The sequence below is a fragment of the Paramisgurnus dabryanus genome, chromosome 21, assembly GCF_030506205.2.
Source record: "Paramisgurnus dabryanus chromosome 21, PD_genome_1.1, whole genome shotgun sequence".
Lineage (NCBI taxonomy): Eukaryota > Metazoa > Chordata > Actinopteri > Cypriniformes > Cobitidae > Paramisgurnus > Paramisgurnus dabryanus.
The window spans coordinates 17,470,093-17,483,219 of record NC_133357.1 but is presented as its reverse complement, the minus strand read 5'-3'; the positions used below and the strand labels follow the sequence as shown (position 1 = coordinate 17,483,219).

The 13,127-nt window shown below is 34.3% G+C and overlaps 2 protein-coding genes across 3 annotated transcripts; one reads left to right on the top strand and one right to left on the bottom strand.

Moving 5' to 3' along the window:
• The first annotated feature begins 1,995 nt into the window (after window positions 1–1,995).
• Window positions 1,996–5,478, top strand: emd (emerin). 2 transcript variants are annotated; one of them, XM_065286008.1, is made up of 8 exons: window positions 1,996–2,150; window positions 2,791–2,874; window positions 2,968–3,063; window positions 3,151–3,182; window positions 3,273–3,307; window positions 3,469–3,510; window positions 4,424–4,477; window positions 4,586–5,478. In XM_065286008.1, exons 2-8 carry the CDS (start codon window positions 2,793–2,795, stop codon window positions 4,806–4,808), a joined length of 564 nt encoding a protein of 187 aa, XP_065142080.1. In that variant the 5' UTR covers window positions 1,996–2,150; window positions 2,791–2,792; the 3' UTR covers window positions 4,809–5,478. The 2 variants fall into 2 exon arrangements, with proteins under 2 accessions (XP_065142080.1, XP_065142079.1); XM_065286007.1 differs by having other exon boundaries at window positions 1,997–2,150; window positions 3,270–3,307.
• A 180-nt stretch (window positions 5,479–5,658) lies between these two features.
• Window positions 5,659–12,346, bottom strand: haus7 (HAUS augmin-like complex, subunit 7). Its single transcript, XM_065286688.2, has 10 exons — window positions 12,239–12,346; window positions 11,647–11,762; window positions 11,173–11,234; window positions 10,968–11,029; window positions 9,094–9,176; window positions 8,587–8,802; window positions 8,268–8,352; window positions 7,935–8,150; window positions 7,646–7,757; window positions 5,659–7,094 (listed from the first exon to the last, which is right to left on the bottom strand). Exons 1-10 carry the CDS (start codon window positions 12,320–12,322, stop codon window positions 7,033–7,035), a joined length of 1,098 nt encoding a protein of 365 aa, XP_065142760.1. The 5' UTR covers window positions 12,323–12,346; the 3' UTR covers window positions 5,659–7,032.
• Window positions 12,347–13,127: the final 781 nt, after the last annotated feature.

Below are 13,127 nucleotides of genomic sequence, written 5' to 3'. Positions count from 1 at the left end.
TTTTGATTATTGGTTATACAATGGGTCCCTGCACAAAATTGTAAACTATGATTCTCAATTTTCCAGTTGTGCTAACAAAGCACACAATCTCCTTTGCTGAGACCGATAAACTACTTTCAAAGCTATAGCAAGCCTTGCACTTCATTGCAAACTTGTTAAACGCTTTCCCTGCCAATGACACTTCCCTGACGAGTTTTTACGGTAATCTATAATTTTGCTATTATCCACTAGGTGCCGCTGTTACCCAACCTAGAAAAATCTGAAGCATCAACTCATGAAAAACATCTGAAATTCCGTGTATGTTTTGATCAACATTCTGAATCAGGAGCCTCATTTATAAAGCGTGCGTACGCACAGATTTGATCGTGAAATGTGCGTACACAAAAATCCATGGAAAGTCAATATTTATAAAAACTAAAAAGTGCTTAGCTCTACGTCAGGGTCTGAACAGACATGCGCACTTTTGCTTGTCAGATTGGTGCAGGTTTTTGGAAATATAAGTTTTTTTTTTTTGCTGCTCAAAAAGGGTTTAAACCTTGATAAGCTTTTTTTATGTTGACATTAATTAGTCATTGTTTAAATGCGGAGATCTGAAACTGCTCTGCTGAACACAATTTTAAGATAATTTGTGATTTATATATGTCACATCTAAAAGAAAGGAGTACGCAAGTTTTCTGTGCGTACGTTTGTTTTATGAATCATTTTAATAAATGATCAAATGTAGTATGGTTTCTACGCAGCATTTTATAAATGAGGCCCCAGATCTCTTACAAAAGTCCTTTAAAAAATATAATGCAATCGACAACTTTTTGATCAAAATTTTGGATTTTTGAAGAAACCTACCCAAATTTGAGAGGTGATGCTAGTGAACAAATTATATAGGGTTAAATTTGTTTTGTTTTGTTTGTTTGAAAGCAGAAGGTCTGTTCTTTCACTCTTGATATATTGTACATTTACATATTTACAAAAAAGAAAATGTTCTGGAAGGCATTTTGTGAAACTTTTGTGAAAATCACAAAAAAACTTTCTTAAAAAACGCTGGCAGGCAACTTTCTTAACTATTTCCCCGCCAGCGTTTTTTTTTTTAATTAATCAAAATGCATGATCTACTGGTTTGTGTGCAACTTTGTGTTGCACTGCAAGTCTATAATCAAGTCAAAGCTTGTTGCTGAACGCAGCTGAGTCATTCATACCAACACACATCATCAATCAGTAAAACACAGGCAGCTACGCCTTGCCTTATAAAGATGTGTAACTCTTTGAAGAAGAAAAAAATCAACACATCTGATCTTCCTTGGTAGGCTAATATAAAACAGTGCAAAATCAGAGCAGAAAGTTATTCAAAAAGTGCTGAACCACGGATAAACCCTGATATTAACGCCAACTCTAGAACGAAAAAAAGAAAACTTTTTTGCGCATTGTCGCCCCCATGTGATAGTCAAGTGTACTACACATGTACGACAAATTGCATTAAGATTAAAAACGGCTACTAAAATTATAAGTCTGTTCTCATGCTTGACCACATTAATAAACAACAGAGCCTAAAAAGTTCCCTTAAACGTTTAGTGGGCGGTTTCCCTTACAGGGATCCTAAAATAAAATCTAAGAGCTGTCCAGACTGAAAACAACTTGCACTGACATAACAAACTGACATACATCAGTGTCCCTTTATTTTGCTTAAAAATGCACACAGGTCATGTTTTTAGTAGGGCATGTTTGTTAAAACTATATTTCCATTTTAAAACTAAGGTCTAAAATAATCCCTGTCCGGGAAACCACCCCTAAAAGGTGATCTTCTGCTACACAGAATAAATGACAACCAACTTGGAGCAAAAGTTCTGCTTTGCAGGTAAGACCACGACATCTGTAGTAAATTAAATTCTGCTTTCAGGCACAATGCCAGGATTTGACAGTGGACGTTTCGCTTTCTATTTTTCAAAATTCCAGTTTACTAAATCCCCGCTCCACACAGATGTACATAAAAAATACTTTTATCCAGCATTTCGTGTTTGGTGAAGACAAGACTTTTTAGTTTTGCGTAACTTGACGTAGGGGGAGTGATGTTTGCTCCACCTCATGGGTGCGACACGCCCCAGTTAACGTACAGCTTAGCGCCTTTTCTTCACATTCACTTCGTAAAAGCGTTAAAGGTAAATAATGATTTTGTTTTTAAAAACTTAAACATATACGTTATATGTAGAAAATACATACTAAACTATCACTAATGTTATGCTATGGTTTCCATGTCCACCTTAGCGCGCTAAAGGTGATTTGCTAGTGCTAGCGCGAGAAACAAATATATTTCACTTACGTTAACTGTTAACGTTACAGCAGGCTTTACACGATAAAAAAAACGAACTTACTTTGGTGTCATTTAGGTTGCCTTTTGTTCACTGTTTTTCGGTCTGATGAAGTACTTTCGCTAGGCCTTTGCGTCAGATGCATTTTGGTCACAGTTGGTCGTTTATTTCCAGATGTTGCCATTTGCAAACGTGTCAGGGATATGTACACAGATGTTTTAGCAGCCAGAAACTGGGATTAAAATAATTTTCTGTGTATTATCATCCTATTAATCTCATTGTTTTTGTTCGTTCAGACATTTGCTTATGGGTTTCGTTTTTTAACTTTAACGTTACCTGTGATATAACTGTAGTAGGCCCAGATAGAGTTAACTTATCATTACCTCAAGCTTCCCTGTCATTACAAGAAAGTAAAATAACAACACACCTCTCTATTGAATGCAAATTGAGTCTTTTTTATTATGATAAACCTTTCATCATTGCATTGCAGCCATGTCTTCACTAAGTGATAGGTCTGACAAGGAGATCGGCCAGCTGCTGGATGAATATGGGATCAAACATGGACCAATTGTGGGTATGTATATACCAGGATTAGTTGAAAAGTAACAGCAAAAGTGATCAGATGTGATGTGCCAGTATTTCTCATGATGGTTTATTTTGTTTGCAGAAACCACACGAAAACTCTACGAGAAGAAACTGAAAGAGGCCATGAGCAAAAACACTAAACCATCCTCATCTGACAAGACATACTACAGAGAAGAACGTAAGTCACACTAAACATCAAAATCAGTCATCTGTATTTGGATTGTACAATTTTACTTTAAAAAATGCAATTATTTTGTTTTTATAGAGGAAGAAGTGGAATATGTCCATTATCTGCCCGTAAGTAGCAACTGAACACAATTTAAAGTGTAGGTTATGTTGGGTTTCATGACGTTTAATAATATGATTTATTTATTTTTTATAAAGCAGCAACAATTTACTAGAGATGATGGATCTAGTGATGTGTGAGTACTTTGTTATTTTGTTGAAGATGTTTAACAACAGCCTCAAATTATATTACAGTAATAATTTGGTTTTAAAAACATGTCTTGCAGACAATCACAAATTAAATCCTATCCTTGTTGCATACCTACAGTAATTGTATATATTTGATGTCTTTTCCCAGTACACGAAGGTCAAAAGCCGGAGATTCGGACTTTACTCACGAGTGAGATTTATTCATCTCTTTGTAATAGCTGTTTCAGACTGATCTCACGAAAAGTCGTATTATAGTTACGAAAAATAAGATTAATTTATTTTTGTCCATGGCACGAAATTCAGCTTTTTTCGTGCCTTCAGCCAAATGTCTTTGTCGTGTCTCTCGCACAAATTTCTATAAATGGTTTTTCATGTACGTTGCACAACTGTCTTTTTCATGTCAGTTTATGTATTGTTTTCTTATAGTTTTTTTCCTATTTTCTTATCATTGTTGTTTGGGGTTGGGGTAAGAATCACTTTTCTTTTTCATTTTTAGACAAACCCAAACCCTAAATCTAACCCCAAGCGACAATGATTTAAAAATAGGAAAAAACAATAAGAAAACAATACATAAAATAAAACGAAAAAGACAGTTGTGCAAAGTACATGAAAAACTCAAAAAAATTAGTGTTCAAGGCACGAATAAATTAATCACATTTTTCATGACTATAACACAACTTTCCGTGAGATCATGTTGAGCTGTTTACACAAAGAAGACTGGGGCTGGTTTTCACATTTTAAAGTTATCATCATTGGTAACTTGGTATTAAGTAACTTTGGAGGTTTTTAACAGTGGTTGTGTATGTTGGTGTCAGTCACCTAGTTTTAAAATAGCACTGCTTTCATTAATTCTGTTCTTCAAACCGAAATATCATTATCATGTTTTAAGTCTTGATATTGTTATAAGTCATGTTTTAAATGCAATACATTTATACAGTACAATTTTATAAAAAAAATTCCTACCCTGAGGAAAGTCAATAGAGTAAAAGTTGTAAAAGCAAGCCTGGTCTCCCCTATTTACATTGTTAAAGATATTAAGGTTATTTTTCACAGAATTATTATTATTGAATCCTCTCTAAGTACATGCATTTGTTTCTCCCCAGTATAAGAAGATCACAGTTCACAAACTACAGAGATGATGTAGATTACACCCCTGAGTGAGTTTTACTTTACTCGTTCTTCATAATCATGATATAATGACAAATATTCTGACTTTTCCTGTAACAGCCTTGGAAAACAATTATAATCTGCTTCTTATTTTTAAGGCCCGTTATCAGCCAATCTCGAACATCCTACCAGACGACTTCTCGCCCAGGCCCATCAGTTTACAAAGCCAGCCAGAAAGGTGCCACTCCAGAGTCCAGCAAATCTGCCAGTGTGCCGGTTTGGCTTCGTGTCTTGGTTTTTCTTATCATTGCTGTATTTCTTTATTATGTGTACTCGTCTATGGAGCCCGCAGAAGAAGGTCCCTTTAAAAACATTGACTAGAAGAGATGTTTAAGATGAAAATTGAAGAATAACCAAAAACGTGGCCTAACAAAGATAATTTTTTTATGTTGCTATATTTCATAGCTGTTCATCCATGAATTTACATAATTCTGTAATTTAAAGTTTTATAAAAAATATTTTGCACGTCTTTTATGTTACAATATGATAAAACCATTTCAACTTTCATGACTAGTGAGGAGTTGCCATGAATTAAAAAAATAATAATTAGCTTAAGTTATTTCAACAATATTTTATAATTTACAGCAACTCGCTAGTCATGAAAGTTGTAATGAATTGTAAATTGAAGTTAAATAAACTTGTGCAACAAGGAATTTTTACAGTTTTCCATGAACATAATGTACAATGTAGTACGAGGTCATTTCTGTTCACTACTTTAATGCGGTGTTTAGCACTGGTCTTAACTTCAGCAACAATGGCTAAAGCACATTTTGTAGTGTATTGCTTTATTCATTACCATATTCGCATGATAGCAAAGCCTTGAGCGCCTTATTGCTCTCATTAAACTGTCACTTTATAAATAAATACTTTTAAAGATTTTATACATCATCCTCAAATTGATAAACGTACATATGCTTTTTAAACTGAATGTTTTTCCTGGAAAAAAGTGTAAAATATTTTAAGCAGCTTGAATAAACCTTTTTGAAAAAGATGTTCAGTTTCCAACAGAATTGATTTAATGTGTTATTAAGAAGAGATATAGCAAAGACTGAAAAATATCGCATTACAAACTCAAGTCGGCTTTTAATGTTAAAATACGAAATATATATTTTGTCTTTGGAGTATAAAAACTTTGAGTTCAGCTAGTATGCACTGCCTGTACATTACAAGACACTACAGTAAATTACTATTGCCTGGTTTTACAGACGAGGCCTAAAGCTTGTCTCAGACAAAAATGAATGTTTGAGCGGTCTTAACTGAAAATAACTTGTCCTAGCATATCTTAAAAAATGTCAACGTCATTGTTTTATCTCAAGATAATCCTAATTTTACTAAGGCATAGTCCTGGCTTAAGATAAGCCTTGTCTGTGAAAACCAAGCCATTATCTCAGACAAAATGCTTCCAAAACATAGACAAAACTCAAAACAGTGTTTAATGAAAGTGCTATTTAAGTAAAGCCACTTAAAATAAAAAAATAAAAGACATGATAAGCAATTAGTCACACGCTAGTAATTTTATATGCTGTTTGGACTACTTAAACATCATCAAATAAGTTGGTCTGAGAAAATGAAGTATCAGCCATCATTACCTGTCTGAAACACAAGAAAGGAATTTAAAGTTAACCATAACAATATAGTGTAAGCATTAAACAAATCCAGACAAAACTCATGATACCATAAATTTGGTTCCATGAAAAAGCATCTATTATTTTTACTGTTTATCTCAACATTTAGTATGCAATTTTAAAATCACAAACATGAACTAAGATGAGAAACTATTTGTGTTAACTAAATAAATTTCATTAAATTAATAAAGTTCAAGCAAATTACAGTCAATGAATTTAACCATTTAAAAGTGTCACCAGTTGTTTAAAATGAAATTAATTAAAACGATACAGACTTTTAAAGAAAAACAATCCATTGTTTGACACCTTTTCTGTTATTGATGCTATACAAAATACAAAATATCTGAATCTGGCATGGTGGCCTAAGACCTTTGCACAGTACTATATTGTGTGTTCAGGTATGTTGAGGTCAGGATGACCTGATATCTGACCCAATGATACAAAAACCATGGTCAACACCCTGTGTTTAATTTTTGTATTTAAATAATACCAATGATTGCATATGCCATACAGGTACATTAAAACAATTGTGTAATACTGGAGCTGCATATTTGTAAGTCAAATCACTTATTAACAACTGTAAAATACCTCAAACAGCATGAAACCATTGGAGAAAATTATGTTTTTTATTAGAGCCATTACAATTGTGTTGTATAAAAGGGAATAAAAATGACAAATAATGCATCATCAGTATATGTCTACTGAAAAATAACATGATACATGTCAGGTCAGATGACAGTTAATACTTCCTTATTGTGTGCATGTCAGAGCAGCTGTGAAAATACAAAGCATTACATTAAAACAGTCCTGGTCAGGCAAACAAAAGGCCTACAAACTCTTATTTTGCCAGCTCATGTCTTCGTTGCCACACAAATCTGCTAAATATGCTAATAAGAGAAGCTTACAGACAACTCTTTGAGTTATGATTGGTGAAGTGAGAGAAAAGTCACATATTTGTTCTTCAGCTCCTCCAACTGGTTGGCTGAAAAATATAAATTAAAATGTTATTTGATGCAAGATCTAAAACAAAACTAATAGCCCAAATAACTAGCAAGTTTGACATCTTATTGTTGGGTAACTGAGAAGAATCCATAAAAGAGTAGGTTTTCTGGTTTGTTAGGATAGGACCATATTTGGCCAAGATACAACTATTTGAAAATCTGGAATCTGAGGTTACAAAAAAATCTAAATATTGACCAAGTTGTCCAAATGAAGTCATTAGCAACTGCATCCAAAGTGTTGATACATTTATGATAGGAAGTTTACAGAATATTTTCATGCTTTTTGGCATAAAAGACAGATCATTTTATAATTATTTTTGGCTTTTGCTAGAAATATAGCTGTGCTGATAAGAAGTATCTGCCAAGAATGTTTGTATTACAGTGTGCTATATTTCACTACATACTACATTTTAGATCCTGTTTAAAAACGACTAAAGAGAAAGAAACTATGTTTCAGTATGTTTCCTTTGAAATACATTTTCTTTTTAAAGTCTAAAAGAAGCTTTGCAGAAATGTGCTGTTTTAAACTCACGCAGTGTGTGCTTTTCTCCTCTAGACCAGTACCGCTTTTCTGTCTGTAGCTCTTTCACTGTTTGTGTAAGGGACAATGAAGTTTCAAACAGCTGCTTAAGAGCCGCAAGCTCCTACAGAATAAAAAAACCATGCAAATTATTTATGTGCATCTTGCTGTAAATTATAATGTTTATGCACTGCTGGAAATAAAAAAAAAACGTAACCACAATACATAATTGTATTCAAATATATAAAAAACTATGCAAAAAAAAAAACTGTTTTGCAAAGCAAAGCTGTACAGGACCTACCATATTACAAGTGTGAAGGAGCTGATGTACAGACTGGAACACATTTGTGCTTGAACTGAGAGCAGGAGGGGCTTTCTGACAGTAACCTTTAAAGTCAGTGTTGTAGATGTGGCTGAAGGCCGTCATGAACTGAGACATGTCAGATATGGCCACTTTCAATGCACAGGGAGACAGCGCAGCTGCAGAACCTGAGGGATGCGACTGCAGGAACTCACACTGCAGGAGAGATGTGATATGTTATTATGACACACAACTGGACGCAGTGCTGACATTTCTAAAAAACAAAAAAAACAATGACACAGCAATGAGGAGGAAGATGTGTGATGGTTCAACCTCTTTTTGAAGCTCTTCTAATGTGCTCTGCGTAGACTGCAGAAGTGCTAAGGCTTCAGTTAGGTCTTCCTCTTCTTCATGACTTCTAATGTGAGAATGTAAAGAATCAGTTCTTTAATGAATGAAAACAAACAGTAGCTTACGACAGTGGTTCTTAAATCTGGTTATTAACATACATTACATTAAATGGCCAAAATATAGATACACATTTTTAAAATGAAGGCATGACAAAATTAAAGACTGAGATTCACTGGCCTACATCTTACACACACTATGAATAACTGCATTTTCTCTACTTGCCCACAGCATGCATACAGACCTGTTTATGCCATCGCTAGGTTTACTGTGGTTTCCATTCGTCTTGTTTTGTGCCGAATGTGCTCGTATCAGATGTTCTCGGATGTGGGCGGACCAAGGATTGCAGGTTGGGTTCATGACCATGTCCAGGTCAGATGAGTGATCCTGAGACATCAGCAGCCCAAGAAGATCTTCATTCTTCACATGTTCATCTCCAGATGATAAGTTTTGTCTATGCCTATCAACAACAAACAAAAAGCATGTCAAACATTTCTAGGCCATAAGGGGGTCTGACTCAAAGCTAAAAAATAAAGAGCTGTAGTTTAAAGTAATTGATGCACTCGGCATACTTTTTTTCTGGGGTTCGAACCCATGATTTTTGCATTGTTAACTCAATGTTCTGCCAAATAAGTACAGAAGCCACAAATTAAGCGTTTGAATGTAATTCTAAAGGTGATGCAAATTCATTTGATGTGTTTACTGTATATATGGGGTTAAGTGACTACACAGCAAAATAAGGCTCACATACCCAGAGGACATAGAAGAGTCAGCTTGAATAACCATGAGAAGCTGTTCCAGAAACACAAGCTGTCGTAAAGGTGGTGCAAGGCCCTGCATGTATAAGAGACACAAAAGCAAAAGATCACTTAAAACCTGCATTAGTGTTAAAACCTTAATAGCAATAATAAAATAATTGAGATCTTTAAAGTCCCTTATTAAAGTGTCTTATTTTCCCTGTGGTGGCGTCTATCCAAACGAAATGGCTTTTGTAATGGAAAAAAAAGGGAACGTTTTAAGTTGGGTGACGGTCCTGTTGCTAATTTCTACTCGCTGCAATCTTTTTCCAGAATCTGCCCACCTGCCATACCATATGACCGGAAGTAAAGAGAGATCGTTTTGTTTGGGTTTTTGATTAAACATTATGAGGGAATGAATTTTTAAGACCCCCTATTTCGATGCTAAAAAACAGTGTTATTTTGTGTATTTGGTATAACACAATGTGTTCGCGTGGTTTATGGTTCAAAAACACATTATTTTCCACATACTGTACATTTTTGTAGCTCCAGATTTTACTCTCTTCCTAAAACACACTGATTTTGTACAAAACTCATCAATTTGAAAAGCGCTGTGTTCCTGATTGGCCTGAATAGCTCTGGTATCACCAGAAAATGTGACGCTCCTTACCATCTTTGAAAGATTCGCTCACAATGCAACGCTAACATGAGTTAACAAAGTGAGTCCGAAGCACTGATCTATATAAATGACTGGATTGCACATGACGTCACACTAGTGAAGCCACCGCGCCGCCATGTAGGTATACCCAAACGTTCTATTAAATCAATGGACGTTATCAGATTTTACGATGATAAAACATCACTTTACTTGTCTTCGTTTTTATATGTGAAGTAACCCTGTACATTATTACAACACAAACGTCCAAAGCATGTACATAGTCATTTACTGAAAGTTGTACATTTTGCGTTTTAATCAGTTATTATACATTCATCTTTATTACAGTACAGCAGACAGACCGCAGCATATTTAGTATTAATGACAATAAACGTGCTCATTCTGAAATCTAAATAAATAATCATGCTTTGTACCGTATGTGCATGCAATAATTTGCTAGTTTTGTAATTATGTTATCTAAACTTAAAAGTTACCTAAACTTATTTAGAGAAATAACGCTGACCGTCACAATGTAGCTGAGAATGTCAAAAAAAAACTTTATTTATACCCATGTCATTAACAAATGCAACAGACACACTCACCTTAACGGTTTTTTATAAATCCATTATCCTGCCCGATTAAAACATAAACATTGCAAATAACACCAGAATTAACAAATAATTAACGTACACATATCCTAAAAATTAACCTTGTGTAACTAATACGCTGTAAAGGGGGTAAATTTTGATCATGATTTTGAATGGAAGTCAATGACGCTCTCTGCCGGTTGGGTATACCAAGATGGCGGCTCGAACTCTGCGCTGGCTTCACCTCACGCAGTTACGTCAAGCGTTCTATGCGCAATCCAGTCATTTATATAGATCAGTGGTCCGAAGCGGGAGGAGATATGATAATGTAGGTCTTGTCTACATCACCAATCCTAAGAAGTAAACTGTTGCCTACAATCCGTGTGTTTGTTGTAGTCCAAGAAAAGAGATTTACGTTGGAGACGATAACTCACATCATTGTTTACTTTGGGGTTTGTACCTTTTGCATATCGTTAACATGTACTATTACACACTTACTCATCAAAGGAAATGTAAAATTGTAAATAGGACCATAGGTGGCCTTTAAAAAATAATGAAGCTCAAAAATAAGTCATTTAACAAAACACAATATTCCAAAAAAATGTAAGTTTTTATTTGAATTTCATTGCCACTTTAAACTACATACCTTTATTAAATCTTGGTCATTAGCTTTACATAGCATCATTTCATGCCCAAACCGTGTGAAGTCTGTGTTTGAGAAAGAAAAATTCAGCAAATATGAATAGTAATAACAGTAACAGGTACAGGATTATCATTTTGTCTATTAAAATTCTGACTGCACAAAACCACCTTGTTCCTGAGACTTGTATAAGAAACAGTTGAATGATTACCTTGAATTAATTCTTGAGTTGATTTAATTGCCGAAAACTTCTCCGTTAGAGATGGACAAATGCTTTGGAAGAAACACAAACACAGAGACACAAGTAGCTCTTGTTAGTATACTGTACAAAGTTAGTATACCAATTCTAAAATATTTGTCAGCATTATCATCACGCAGAACAACACAGTAGTATACTTAAGTATAGCAAGTGAATTGTATTGTACTAAACTGCAGTTAACTATATCAATTATTACATGTTGTAAATGTGTACTAAAGTAATATGAAGTATTAACTGTAGTAAATACTGTAGTATACTTTAAGGTTTACTTTGCTATGGTTTCAAATCACTACAGTGCCTAGTAATTTGACTAGTTTACTATAATAAATACACTACATAATGTCTTTATCTTTGTCGTCACCCAGTGTGTGCATGTTTAGTTTTGTTGTAGTAACGTAAAGAAAAAATCCATCCACCAGCATTCACCTTACGTAAATCCATTTCAATATATCAGTGCGATGTAATGAAGGTGTACACAGAAGATCCTGCATGCTGTCTGCCTCCCTCAGGTACAGCCCATCCACCAGAGGACATCCCAGACCCTGATTCAAAACAAATCATCCTGTTTGAGTCTCATCTTATAGTTGTAAGTAACACTTTGGTCTGATCTCCTGTACATACACACTTGAGCTGAGCGAAATCACCTACTTTATAAATTATATTTATCACAAATCAAGCCTTAAGAGATTGTGACTAAGTTAGCAATTATAGCTAGCAAAAGCTGTATCCGCTCGATTATATGGACTTCTAAATAATAATAATAATAATAATATTTATAATAATAAATGAGTACAATAATTGATTAATAAAATACAAGTTGTTTTATTGCCGTTTTATACTAACGTTACGAGCTTTTCAAACCAGCTAACTATTAGCTAAACGCCACAGCTGGTTACTGACGGCAGCTATCAAACATTACTAAACGACTGTCATTTCGTGAAACGTCAGCAAACGATTTCATATATCTTTAACATTGTGCGGTGTGTGTATTATAAAGATGCAAGGGATCTAACTTTACCTGAAGGGTGTTATAAACTTTCAGAGACAGCTGCTGCTCCTTTGAATTACCCGCCATGTTGTTGTCATTAGCACTCGACTGCATGCGGCGCTGCGCAGACTGATCGGCCTATGACATCAAAGTACCCCGAGAGCGATTCGAAAAACCATTGGTCTCGGAGCGTCTCCCAGTGGGTAAGAATATATTTACAGCTGCACTACACTAAAACTACATTTCATTTAATTTTATTCAACTACAGACGCATGTTAAAATGAAAAGGCTATACCATTTATATAAGAATTAAAAATAACAAAACATACTGGTTTCTCTCTCATACACATTACATACTATATTTAATGTACTTTTAAATCTTAAAAATCTACTATTGATAAAATCAGGCATACATGATGTCTTCAACTAAAATAAGACAATCTTAATAATCACTTGATTTAACTACCTAAGCATTACAAAAGTCATATGATATATTTTGCTTAAATACTGCTGTCCTCACAAAAATAAAGATAAAGCCAAATATTTTAAATGTCACAAATACACAGGCTCACATTGAGAGCAATAGAGAGGCAAAAAAAGACAAATACCGTTAAGAGTCTATATTTACAGCTTAAATATATTTAAAAATGTACATTTATTTATTCAAGGCCGTTCTGATCAGTAAAGGTATTTCATAAACAACAATAGACAGTGTATATGACATTAAACCCTGTTCACTTGTTCCAACTTTAGTTTCTTTGTGTTGTTCAGTGATTTTTTTTTTTTTAGTTTACAAATTTAACCAAAAACCTTTTTCGTGATGGGTTTTATCAGTATAGAAACATTGTTTGTTATAAATTATATATGGGGTAAATGTTTGATACAATGTTTTTAAAAATACTAATACAGTCAGTTATGA